At 55.3% G+C, this 13,256-nt stretch overlaps 1 protein-coding gene across 3 annotated transcripts in view; it reads right to left on the reverse strand.

Moving 5' to 3' along the window:
* The window catches only part of PDGFRB (platelet derived growth factor receptor beta), a 38,799-nt gene that overhangs the window by 10,857 nt on the left and 14,686 nt on the right, over window positions 1-13,256 (reverse strand). For 2 of the 3 annotated variants that reach the window (XM_060093633.1, XM_060093634.1), the window contains exons 2-13: window positions 11,431-11,476; window positions 9,986-10,309; window positions 9,190-9,456; window positions 8,340-8,467; window positions 8,053-8,224; window positions 7,316-7,508; window positions 6,494-6,609; window positions 5,052-5,175; window positions 4,407-4,618; window positions 1,910-2,004; window positions 878-1,010; window positions 222-326 (exon numbers count right to left, since the gene is read on the reverse strand). In XM_060093633.1, the coding sequence (XP_059949616.1) occupies window positions 222-326; window positions 878-1,010; window positions 1,910-2,004; window positions 4,407-4,618; window positions 5,052-5,175; window positions 6,494-6,609; window positions 7,316-7,508; window positions 8,053-8,224; window positions 8,340-8,467; window positions 9,190-9,456; window positions 9,986-10,309; window positions 11,431-11,470 (1,909 nt within the window). In that variant the 5' untranslated portion in view covers window positions 11,471-11,476. Of the gene's footprint in view, window positions 1-221; window positions 327-877; window positions 1,011-1,909; window positions 2,005-4,406; window positions 4,619-5,051; window positions 5,176-6,493; window positions 6,610-7,315; window positions 7,509-8,052; window positions 8,225-8,339; window positions 8,468-9,155; window positions 9,457-9,985; window positions 10,310-11,430; window positions 11,477-13,256 lie in introns of those variants that run through there. The other variant, XM_060093635.1, reaches the window with a different exon arrangement.

Genomic DNA, 13,256 nt, shown 5'->3' on the forward strand with positions numbered 1-13,256 from the left:
ACTCAGGTGGCCGAGGGTGATGAGGACCCGTGCATAGGAGAAGAGGAAGGAGGATGGGAGGAAGATGGAGGAGGGGAGGAGGCCCGGAGGAGGGGGCAGGTGAGGAAGCCTCTTTCCCAAAGCAGAATTGGGAGTGCTGCTGGCTCTGGTGTGACTGCACTTCCTGTGCCCGGGGAGGGGGCAGGGGAGAGGTAAGGGAGGGGCGGGTTCCCAGGACTCACATTTCAGCATCTTGACGGCCACTTTCATGGTAGCCTGCGAATGGCTCAGGCCGTGAGCCGTGGCCTCCACCACCTGCCCAAAGGCCCCGGAGCCCAGGGTGCGTCCTGGGGATGAGATGATCTCTCAGCTCCTGGCACACTAGGAAGCTGCACCCCCCTACACTCTCTGAGGTCAAGCTAGACATCCCTCAAGCCACCCTGGACTTAAGGTGTTTCTCCAATGGTCACTCCTAAAATCACAGTGCTTTGCAGACCTTTCTGGTCTCGCCTAAGTCCTGCCTGCTTCCTGGCCCCTCTTTAGTCCCTGGAGGCCTTCTTCTCCCCACAGAGGGGAGCACAGCTCCTCCATGCTCTCTCAGCCTCTCCAGCTAGACTAAGCGCAGGCCTGGCACTCAGCCTGCCCTCGACTAATACTTCCTCTCTCGCCACGAAGGGGTCCCATCTCACACTATCATTGGATCATAGGACCTCAACACTGGACGGTCCCTGGGGGATCATCTTGCCGCCACCGTACAGAGGGTGGGGCTCTAGGGCCAGAGAAGGCAAGACGTCAGCCCTAGGTCTCAAAGCTAATCATGGCAAGGCTGTGCTCAGACATCAGTGCTCCCACCCGCCTCAAGTCCCCAGACTGCCACTTGAGGCCTCCCTGGGCTGACCAAGCACAAGCTGGTCCCGCGGCAGCTCCCAGGTGGAGTCGTAAGGCAGCTGCATAGGGTCCACGTAGATGTATTCATGGCCATCAGAGCTCACAGATTCAATCACTTTCCATCGGATCTCATAGCGTGGCTTCTGCAGGACCAAGACAAGGGATGGATCATCAGAGGGGGACCACTAGGTCCAGCTCCTTATGAAACAGGTGGGACAGGAAAACCTGAAGCCCAGAAAGGATTAGGGGCATATTTGAAGCCATATAGCAAGTTATCAATAGAGCCAAGGCCTTCATGGGCTCCACGGAACAGATGTCAGGGCGAGGTGCTGAGGAGCAGCTGACAGCTGAGGGGCAGGCTCATGAGAACCTCCGCACCAGCTTCTCCCAGAGCCTCGGCCGCTCCTCAGCTGGGAAGACAGGAGCAGGCAGCCCTGGAAAGTAACACAAGGCCGGGACATTCTACTGGATGTGGATGACCCCTCCCCATACTGGATCAGTCACAGCAGGAATCTCAGAAAGATATAACCTTAGAGTGTTGAAATCATAGGATGTTGGAGTCACAGGATTGGAATCTGAGAATGATAGAATCATGGGGTGCTGCAATCCTATGGTAGAATCATGGAATGGTGAAATCTCAGAACAGTTCATTGAAATGACAGATTTATAGGATTAGAATGCCTTTCAGTAGAAGCCTGGGAGTCTCTGTGGGTCAGTGTTGGAAGAATGCTGGAGCCCGTGCAGTCCACCCTGAAGGTCCCATGCCCCGTGGCTGCGATGGGCAGGGATGATGCCCGAGCAGGACTCTGGATGGAAAGTGGGGTGCACAGCCGAGACAGGGCACCCTGGATGGCCTGGACCAGGCCCATGTTGCCCAGGCTGCTGGGGTTGAAAGCAGCTCAAACACCCAGCATTACTCCACACCTGAGCTCCATGCTGGGCCCCGACCATGGCCCGATCCTCCAGCAATAGGGGATGGCAGGGGGGTCCATGCAAAAAATGGTGTGCCAGTCTGCACCCATCAGGCAAGGGTGGGGCTTACCTTCTGCCAGAGCATGATGAGGATGATGAGGGAGATGATTGTGAGGACCACCAAGGCCAGGATTGCCGAGATGACCACCACCTTGAAGGGTAAGGCTGGAAGCAGAGACAAGAGCTGCTTATGAGCAAACAGGGCATTTGGCAGCTCCCCTCCCTTCAATCCACCTCTGGCACCACAAATCCCTCTCTGCCCATCCTGCCCAGAATGGAACCAGCCCCATCCCCCTTTGGCCTATGATGTCAGACCCTTAGCCTCTCCCCTCTGGGCCACACCTCCAGCCCCTTGCATAAATACCCCATGCCCTTCAGTAACTACCCCTGGATCACTACTGGCCTCCAAATCCCTTCAGCCCTTGCCAGGGTCAATCTGGCCTGTCTGCCATAGCTCCAGATTGGATGCCAGCTCCTGACAGCTGGGGTGTGGTTTACCTCTCCTCTGAATCCACACCCTCACTGGGGCTGTCACTGCTAGGACAGAGCCTGACTGAGAGGCCAATGGACCCAATAACTGAGCTCCCATAGCCTGAGACATCCAGACTGCAGAAAGGAGCCGGTTTCCTCTCCCATAGTGATGGTAGTTGTAAAGTACATCAGGGTGTGGGCCAGGGAACTGGGGTAACCAAGTAGGGCCAACTCTGGGCACCCCCTTCGAAGCCCTGAGTCTCCTCTACCCGCAAAGCCTCAGCCTCTTTGCTGCACAGATACCCACTTCCTCCACATCCACCCTAGCCAGACCCTCACCTCCCCTGTCCTGCCCCTCTGGCCGCCCATGAAGCCCCCTGGGAACTCACTCCCTCCTCCTGTGTCACCCACCTGCCCTTCTCTGCTCGCTAGAGAGCTCTGTCCCTCCTCCTCAGGGACTCAGACCAACATCACTCCTCTCCTCCTTTTCCCCATCCTGGGAAGGAAGCCTGCATCTTCTAGGGAGCCATCTCCAAGTAAAAAGAGGGGCCTTCATCCAGCCATGGAAATTCCCCGTGGGCTGGTACATGGCTTCCCCCTCAGTGGCACACAAAAGTTTTACTTCTGCTTTGCTCAGAGCTGGTCTGCAGGTGCCCACTTGCTCAGGGATATGTGTGCATGTGTGGGAGTGTGGGTGAGATAAGGCATTAGAACCCATCACCCATCCCACCACAGGGCAGGGGGAGGCAGGTCTGCATAGAGCAGTATCTGCCTGTACAAGCCCATGGACCTACCTAAGTGTAGGCATAAGTGTGTCCAAAACACCTTGTACAGCCTTCATAGCTCTGCTTGCACTGGCTCCTGCCTTCTCCTGTAGCCCCCTCCCTTACTAGTCCCCACCCCCTTATCTCCTCCCCCAGCCCCTAAATATATACACTCTGTTCTCCAGCCAGGTTGAATTCCTTTAATTTCTCTGAACCCACTTTGCCTCTGGGCAGAGGCTGTTCCGTCAGACCAGAGCACCATTCCTCACCAGGCTAACTCTAGTTATCTTTCAGGTATTGACCTAAAGCTTCCTTTTACCAGGACACTTTCCTGAATCCCACAGCTGCGTATGGAGCCCCTTCTCCCTTTAGGCTTTCCCCCCAAATGCTGACCCCCACAGTGAGGTTGCCTAGTTCCTTGTCTGCCTCCTCTCTGGACTTTGGGCAGTAGGAGGACAGGCAGGGCTGGGCCTTCTCCAGTGAGAAGCTGCGACCCTGTGGCTATTTACTGAATGAGGAAATAGGTGAAAAAATGAAGCACATGCACACAGGTCCATGCATGCACAGGGACTGGCAGGTAGCAAAAGCGTCTGGGCACTGTAGGGACTGTTCATACGGATAAGAATTCTGCATAGATGTGTACCTGCTAATAGACATGCATGGCACAGCAAGCATATATGTACGGGAATTGGGTTGCACAGTTTTACAAAAAGGTGTACTGCATCTCCATGCTTACAGACACGCACTATGCCAGTGTGCACACGTGCACGGGAGTTGTACATTGTTTGCACACTTGTATGGGGATTGTGCACCTGCATGTACACGCCTACAGACGTACACACGTGGGTTTATATACCTGCCTGGGTATTGGGGTGCTCATGTACATGGTTTACAAACATACCCTCAGTGGGTTTATACCCATAAACATGCTTGTGTACATGCTTACAGACACACACTCTAGCTTTATGCGTGTATGTGGGGATTGGACATTCTTCATTACACGCTTTACAAATCTACACTTGCAGGGTTTGCACCCATGTCCAAGGATCAAGCATGCTCGTGTACACAGCTTAGGACATACAAACAGTGTACATACAAAAGAAGATAGCACTGTTCATTGTCATGGTTTATACACATACACTCGTGGATGTACACACGTGTGCCAATATTGTGCAAATGCCTAGGAAGATACACCCACAATGCTCCTGAATGCCGTGGCCCTGAATGCTGACGTTAGCCTGCTGTGGGCAGTTCCAAGGCACGGTTTCAAGTACAGCAGGGTGGAGGTGGGGCTGAGGGGTCGTCAGGGGCTACGGAGGATGGAGGACTCACAATGTGGCACCACGGTGACCTCCTGAACGTCTTGGCCCAGGAGGTTGTGCAGCGTGCAGCGCACTGACAGCGGCTGATCCACACGGCGCAGGCGCAGTGTGCTCACCACCTCGAACTCCTGCTCCTCTGCCCAGTATGTCACGTTCGTCTCCAGCAGGCTCTCCTCCTCGGAACTGTTCCCCAGAGGCGTGGGAGGCAGCTCCAGCGGACACCTGCCGGAGAACCAGCCAGGTCGGTTTCCAGTCCCTTGCTTCCCTATGCGGGCGGGAAAACTGAGGCCAAAAGCAGGTAGCGCCACGCGGTGGTGGTAGAAGGCAGCTGGGCACGTCCAGTTCCTTTTTCCCACTGCCTGGTCCTGAGCTGGTTCCTCCCGTGATCCCTCAACTGACCAGCAGGGGCGCTCCTACCCCAGAATTGAGAACCTGGATTGCAAAATCCACTCCCTTCCTTTGAGCCTCAGGGTCAAAGTAAGGAAAGGCGACAATTTAGGTCACGCAGAGCATCTCCAAGAAGCCATATGTTCTAGGATATGGCTCTAGCCTGGAACAGTGTTCCCAGAGGAAGGTGTTGGACTAGATGACCTTCAATGGGTCCTTCCAGTCAGCTATGGGTACCCTGGGAGACCCTGGCCCAGGGTCTGCTCACCTTTTGAGGTCGCTGCAGGTAGACCAGCTGAGGTGTGGCTGGGGCATGCCCCGGCCACGACAGCGGACTGTCTGCTCCCCGCTGGTAGGGTGGCTCTCGCTCAGCTCCAGCACACGGACAGGCACTGCAGAGAGAGGGGCACGGGCCAGGAGGTGGAGAGGTCAGGATAGACAGTAAGAAAGGCCCTCAGGGAGGACCTGGTCCAGAGTCTCCCTTGGGGGGGAGGGGAGCTTCAGACTGCAGGTGAACATTAAATACCAGGAATCACCATGTGAAAACTGACAGATTCCCCTTCTGGGTACTTCAAAGGGAAAATCTCGGTAGGGTGCTAGTCTGTCTTTAACACCTCTCTGAGATTTGCTAATCTTCCCTTTTAACAAAGAGAGGGCAGGCCTCAGGATCAGAGGCCTGGACCTGCAAGAACATGGAGTTAGAATTTAATAGCACTGTTTTGTTTTCTCAGAGTTTATTTTAGTGGTTGCTTTATACATGTGATGCTGATTTTCCGTCTACAGTGGAGAAGTTCACTTTTCATTCAAAATAAATTTATTTTTAGAAAGTCAATTCACAAAACATTAAGTCATTATTGTGCCATTTCTCTGCTCAAAATCCTGCAGTGGCTCTTCATTTCAGTCACAGTAAAAGCCAAAGTCCATACAAGCGCCCAGGAAGGCCTACACGATCTACCCTCTCCTGTCCCCCCAACTGCCCCATCTCAGCTCTGACCTCATCTCCCACCGCTCTCCCCTTCACTCTGTTCTGGCTACACAAGCCTTTCTGCATTGCTCCTGCCTTTGCACTGCCTGGTGTGCCCTTTCCCCAAATAGTCACTTGGCTATTGCCCTCACCTTCTTCAAGTCTTCACACAAATGTCATCTCCAGGCAGCCAATCTTGATCATGCTATTTGAAACTGTAACTCTCCTCAATCCCCTGCCCCCAGGACTCTCTACCCTCCTTACCCAGCTTTTCTGTTTGTTTGTTTTCTTTCACAGCACTTGTTACCTTCTAACCTTGTACATGGTTTGCTGATTTTTCCCCTTTTTTGAATGTTTATCTTCCCCGCACTGGGATGCAAACTCCACCATGGCAGGGCCTCAAGAAACTTGAATGGACTGGCATATTGTAGTTGCTCAATAAATATCTAATTAGTAGTATAGTGGTGTGTGAGAAGGAAAAATCATGCCACTGGGATGTGAATGCCTGAGGTTTTGTAAACACCAATCTAGCCCAGTGACCTTCTCGTAAAGCTGGGGAAACTGAGACCCAGAGAGGGGATGTGCACACAGCAGTGGTCAGTGTCAGAGCCTGGCCTAGAATTCAGCCTCCTGAGTCCTGGACACTCTCTTCTCCTCCTCCTGTGGGTGGATGGACAGTGTAGGAATGGCGAGAGAATGGGGGTGGGAGGGTCAGAGGAAGGAAAGCAGGGTGGAAGGCTCCTCACCGTTGACCTGTAGCTGGAAGGAGAGCTGGGCTTCAGCATCCTCATGGAAGGCCCGCATGGTGTAGCGGCCAGCCTCAGCCACCTTCACCCGCACCAGTGTCAGTTCCGACACATACCTGAGGAGGAGGACAGGCCAGGAGACCCAGCTATCAGAGCTGGAAGAAGTCCTACAGCCCCCTCCTTTCTTGTAAAGACAGAAAAACAAGGTCCAGGGAGTGGAAGGGGAGTGCCAAGGTCACATGGGTCTCAGTAGCAGTGCCAGGACTTTTGAATCCCCACCCATAGGCAGCTCCAGTGAGCCAAGAGGGAGGGTTAGGACGGATGGGGTGGGGGGCGTGGTGGAGGGGAAGCACCATCTCCATCCGTCCACATCTCATCCCTCTCAGAAAGGCCTGACACTGCTTTATCCTAACATGCAGCGCCTCAGGTCAGCCTGCTCATCTCCAGCCTCAGGGCCACCATTCTTGCATAGGTGGCAGTGACCTGCCTGGCACCCTCTTCTCCAGTCTCCTGCCTTTTTCTCTGTGGCTGCTTCCTGCTGACTCCACCCATCACAAGGACAACTAAACATCTGGGTGATCGTATGACCAGCGTCCGTTTTCCCCTCTAGATAGGAAACTCTAGGAAGGCTGGAACTGTCTGTTCTGGTCTATGCAGCATCCCCAGTGCCTGGCACAGGCCCCTGGTATGGCGCCTGGCATGTAGTAGGCTCTCAGGAAAGATGGGCCTCGATAGGTTTGTCAAGTAGCTTAAGGCTGTGGGCTGCCTGCCGAATGCAGAGAATAATGACTTCAAGAATGAAGTGGATAGGCAGCTGCTCACCGGGTCTCAGACACATTGCGTGTAGACAGCGCAACCTCGCCGGCGCCGGAGTCACCCAGGGTCCGGTTGTCCTTGAACCACATGACAGTGGGCGGCGGGTAGGCCTCAAACACCACCTGCAGTGTCCGGCTGCGGTGAAGCTCCGCGAATTGTACAGGGTCCAGCTCTCCCAGCAGCCGCACGTAACCGCTCTCTGCAAGGGGCGGCCGTCAGGGGCGGGGCTGTGCCCGGCCTCCAACGGGGCAGCACCTCCTGGGGGCGGGGCCTCAGGCTTTAGGAACTGAACCAGCGATGGAGTTACCTGAGTTGGGGTTCAGGTGGGGACTGTGATGGACTGGAGCAGGAGCCGAATTTGGGGCTGATACTGGTTTGGGGGCTGGGTTCAAGATTGGGACTGGGGTTGTAGTGCTCTTTGGTGTGTTCTGTCTCAGGATTGTGGCGGAGATGAGTTACAGCCTGGCTGAATTTGGGGATGGGGCTGCCTGGGCCGGGGGTGGCAGCTGGGATTTAGAAATTGGGTTGGGGCTCGGGTTCTGGCTAGGTGGGAAGTCTAGGTTGGGATTAGGATTGGATTTGGGGCTGGTACTGTGCTTTGGTTTTGGTTTATCCTGAAAAGGGGGCTTTGCTTGGCACTAAGGCTAGAGATGGATTAGAACATGGCTGACAGTATCCCAGGGCTGTGACAAGGTCTGGGTCCAGTTCAGACTGAGGGCTGGGGGTAAGCCTAAGGCACACACCGACCACGGTGACATTGATGGCCTTTTCATCTCGATGGTCGCTCACGCTTTCTGATACATTGCAGATGTAGGTCCCTGAGTCTCCAAGCTCGGCACTGGGGATGTGCAGGATAGAACGTATGTGGGGCATTTCAAAGAGGAAGTCGGTCACTGGCTCCACCAGCCGCCCACTCTGTAGGGAAAGTTGGGGCAAGCCACCCACATCAGGAAAGGTCCATGAAGTCAGGCTACAAGCTGAAATATCCATCCCTGCCTGACCCTTCCTCCAACCCGTGGCCCGGCATTACCTCCATGCGTGGGTATGTCCACTCAAAGTTGACAACCTCATTCCCAGTCACAATGCACATGATGGTGATGTTCTCCCCTTGGCGGACCACAGTCTGCACCGCATTCACTGAGACATTGATGGATGACACTGGTGGAAAGAGACTGGCTTAGTTAGGACTGAGGAAGTCACCCCCCAGCCACCAGCACATCTGTTTAAGGACGGGGTGGGGGTCCAGAGAGGGAAGGGATAACTGGTGTGAAAGATTCACTCTTTCAACAAATATTTATTAAATACCTACTATTCTAGGCACTGGGGCTTTAGCAGGAAACACAACAGACAAAACTCCTGTCCTCATGAAGCTGACATTCTAGAAGGGGTAACAATTTTGAAATCAAAGTACTCTCTGGGCATCTGAGTACAGAAGAAATTTATTGAGCACAACCACATACTCTCCATCTTTTGTTTTATTTAATCTTCACAATAATCCCACTAGGTAAGCAGTCAGTATTATCCCCATTTTACAGAGGAAGCAGCAGACTCAGAGAGATTATGTGTCTTGTGCAGTCACTCAGATGGGAAGTGGCAGAGCTGGGATTCAAACCCCACTGATTCAAAGCTTGTGCCTTTGCCTACCGCAGTATACAGCCCAGCTCCACCACTAATGCTTCCTGTGACCTTGGACATACTCCGTCCTCTTTCTGAGCCTCAGTTTTCTCATCTGTAAAATGGGGCAACACACCTGCCTTCCAAGGCTGTAGTGAGAATTCAGTGAAAAATGGAATTGCACACTGTATTATCCGAAAAGGTCTGTACCTCTGTGGAGGGTCATACTTGCCTCTGCTGAGCACCAGGCCAGAAAGGGGGCTCACCCTGGAGGCTGTAGACATAGTAGGCGTCCGAATCCACCTCCCTGTCCCCGATGGTGGTTTTGCAGACGTAGGTCTTGTCCTCAAAGGTACCAGAGAAGCCACGTTGGTGGTCATAGGCGATGGGCAGCGGGACATCCACCTTCTTCTCATGCAACGTCACCACCAGTCTCGGATCCGTCACTCGGCATGGAATTGTGGTCTCAGTTATTTCCGTGAGAAAGATGAATAGTTCCTCGGGGTCAACAGGGAGGAAGCCCACAGTGGGATCTGCCATAGGTGAAGCCAAGAATACACGTCAGAGGAGCTGGGTTTCTGGCTATGCCCTGATTTTCTCTGTTACCTTGAACAAGTCTCTTTCTCTCTCTGGGCCTCAGTCTACCCACTACAGAATAAGCGTGCTCTCAGAGGTCCCTTCTAGCTTTAGCATTTGATAGGGACAGCACTGGCCTGAGAAAGAAGATCAGTTGCAAGTTGAAGGGCAGCTGGTACCTGGAGCTCGGAGAATGGGGAAAATGAGATGTGGAGGCCAAGAGGGTGCATACTAGAACCAGCTGAGAATGCAGAGTTCTTGGGAACCAGGAATGGGGTGGGCTGGCAGGGAGCAGACAAATATTCAGAGCAAGGGGGTGGGAGTGAACATACTCCTGCACTGAACCAGGCTGGATTCCCTGATTCATCTGCATTTCTGAGACAGCTGTGTTTCACCATATCAGCAAGGCACTTTCTGAACTTCCCCCAGATGCCTGCAGTTGTGAAGAGGAATAAGGGAGTGAGTACACAGGCCGGGGGCCCTCACCTGGCACAAAGATGTAGAGTCGTTTTCGCTCGCTGGCCTCCAGCCCGTGGGAGCCTTTGTAGGCACAAAAGTATTCTCCTGTGTCTAGCCCAGTGACATTGGTCAGTGTCAGCACGCTGGAGAAGGTGCCGTCCTGGGTCGTGGTCATTTCCTGTGGGGGCTTCTGGGACATCCGTTCCCACACCACTGGAGCTGGACCCGAGCAGGTCAGAACAAAGGTGCTGGAGAGATTGAGGACAAGCTCTGGCCCCGGGGGTGTGATGACCAGGCCCCAGGAGGCCTGTGGTCCCAGCAACAACAGCAAGGGCAGCAACAGCACCTGGCCTTTGGGAGAGGAGGCATCAGACGTCAGGGCACAAGAACATCAGCACCTCTCCCCGACAGCTGACCCTGAAGAACACACCTCCCTAATCCACAGAGAACACAGACGGGAACCCATGGCTCTGAGACCTGCTTGCCCAGAGCCTGGTCTCCAGGGACTCCTTCTGGCCTCCTGGCCTCTTGATCTTAGTTCCTAGAGACCCCCAGCCTTGGAGTCCTTCTGCAGTGCAGCTTTCAGGCTGCAGGCACGTTCTCTCAAAGGCATCAGGAAATCCTCGGGAAGCAATTCCCAGGCCTCCAGTTCCTGCATTACTTCCCAGGTCACTTTCTGAGCCTCTTCCCTGCAGCTGCCCCAGATGTCCAGCTTCTGCCCCAAATCCCAGAGATGGCCCTCCTTGGGGAAGTGGTGGCCAAGGTAGTCCAGAGTGAGGCAGACTGGGGCACGAAAGATATTGAGGCCCCTGGAGGCTGAAGGGGACTGGGGATCGGGGGATGTCAAGTGATTGGTTTCCCCTCCCCTTGCTGATATCCCCCGGGGAAGGATTCTGTAAGCCTTGCCCTCCCCACCCTGGCCCACTTCGGCAGGGAACATGAGGTGAAAATAAGCACCCACTTAGACAGGTGGGTGCTCAGCCAGTGGGTCAGTCATCTTTGGGTGGGCCTTTGGCTGGTCACTGATTGCCTGGTCAGCATTGATTGCCTGGAGAAGCCCACCCAGACTTGGGAGCTTACAGCCAATGAAGGGTCCAGGCAGGGTAGGGGAGTCCCCCACTGGAACCAGACTGGCTGGACTAGTACCAACAAGTGCTGACAAGAGATGGGAGACCAGGGTGACTGTTAGGGAATGGGGTGGGGACTGCTGGTGAGGGGACATGTGGTGTGGAGGGCCAAGCCAAGGATTTGAGCTGATGTGTCTGGGCAGGCAGAGGTCGACTGAGGCCTCTGAGCTGAGGGGTGGGCAGTGGAAAGAGGCCTCCACTGAGAGCAACTGGAAAGGCAGGGAACTGAAGGTCAAGAGCAGAGCAGTGCCCGGGCCCTGGTGCTGGCATGCACCACCCCGCCAGCTCCAGATCCTACTTAGATGGCTCCCCAGGGCCTTCTACCCCTATCCCGAGTCTACCTACCTTCGAGGACAGGAGCTCGCATGGCACTCGGAGGCCGCATGGTATCCTGCAGAGTTAAACAGGGGTCAGGGCCCAGAGTAGCCAGAGGCAGCGCCAGGGCCCATCTTTGCCTGGGTCCTGCAGAGTAAGCCCCAGCCTGAGCCACCCAGCCTCTGGATCCCTCGGGCTAAAGTCAAAGGCTACTCAGAGCCCCCACCAAGAGGGCACTCATGCCCAAGGAGCTCCCTCCCCTGTGCCGGGCCCATTCACAGGGTGCCTGGACCCTGCTGTGGCTCTGCCTCTACCTCCCTGATGGCCTCGGCTGAGCCCCCTGCTTCTCCCTGGGCCTTGGTTTCTCTGTATGTATGTGGGGGGCGGGTCTTGGGCTGGATGGTGTCCAGGGGCCCGCCAGCTCTAACAGCCTGTCCTCCGGGTGACAGTTCCAATACCAGGCTCTTATCTGCCAGGACAAATATTTGGGAAAGTGTGATGAAAGGCCTAGGGGAGAAGGAGGGGGTAAGCCAGAACCCGGAGAACTCCCACAGCTCCACAAGCACAACAGGAAATGGAGGCGGCGTTGGGGAGGGAAGCGGGGGCTGTGGAATGTGGGGGGCACCCCCCCGCACCGGCCCCCTTTACTCAGCCCCAAGCTGCCCAGGGAGGCCCAGGAGGGAGGGGCCGGGGGCTGGGCCCAGGGGAGGCCACCCCGCACAGCACGGCTTTGGCGGTCTTTGGAAACTGTTGAATCCAAAGCCCCCACCCACACCTCCAGGGTCCAGATGGGGAGAGTGAGGCTCTGAGAGGGGAAGAAGTTTACCCGAGGCTACACAGCAGCGCTTGTCCTGGAGGGAGACAAAGGGACTGGAATGATAGAAGTAGAAAGACAAAGACGCCGAGAGACAGAGAGAAAGGAAGCACCGGGTGATGGAGGCAGAGGGAGACAGAAGCAGGGACATGGAGAGAGATGGATCGCGCTGCGTGCGTCTTTGCCCTACCCCTGCCCTTGGCAGCCCCAACCGAGGGTCCAAAATAACCATCAATAGCCAGGCTTGCAAAGGTCTGACTGCAGGATCAACAGGAAGAAGGCCAGAAGTGGGTGGGGGTCATAGAGCAAGAAATGTGGGAGAGACCAGGTGACAAGGCAACCGGGAGAGTGGGGCTCCTGCCTTCCCTGAGTGGCTGCCCTGCCTGGCCCGGCTCCTAAGGCCACACACCGATTGCTCCCACTCCACTCTCATCTCACCCCTTTCAGTTCCCATGCCAGGGCGGGGATCTGGGTTTGAGCCCCAGCAGGGCTACCTCCTGCACCGTCACTCTCTCAGTGGCCTCAGTCTCCAGCTCTCAAAATGGGACGATGGCAAGTATACCACTTACAGGGCTGCATTTACACATTAGTCATGGGACACAGGCAAGGGCTCTGGCTTGGGGATCGCTGGTCTCAGCTCTGCCCAGCGCCCTAAGAAGCTCCCTGAACGAACCTGCTCTCCTCCTCATTCTCCCCATCCCTTCAGACCAGCCTGCCTGAGGGTCCCCTCTCCCAGTTGCTTTAGACTCAAAGCCCAGCCAATCTGAGGCCCCCTCCACAGTGCCCTCCTCTCCCATCCCTCCTGCCCCAGCCCTCCAGCTGGATGCCAGGCCTCTTCCAGCAGGAGGGAGCAGCGCCGTGGCGGAGCCAGCATCCACCACAGAGGCCTATCTGTCCCTTGGTGGGTGCCCCTCTGGATCCCCCCTTCCTACCAGAGATCTCAGCCAAAGAAAATCGTTAGCAGCGGAGGCTGGGGGAGGGGGTCATTTCAGCCTCCCTGCCCCTCCTCTCCTGGCCTCCCTGGCTGGCCACACTGTTTATT

The sequence above is a fragment of the Mesoplodon densirostris genome, chromosome 3, assembly GCF_025265405.1.
Source record: "Mesoplodon densirostris isolate mMesDen1 chromosome 3, mMesDen1 primary haplotype, whole genome shotgun sequence".
In the NCBI taxonomy this organism is placed as follows: Eukaryota; Metazoa; Chordata; class Mammalia; order Artiodactyla; family Ziphiidae; genus Mesoplodon; species Mesoplodon densirostris.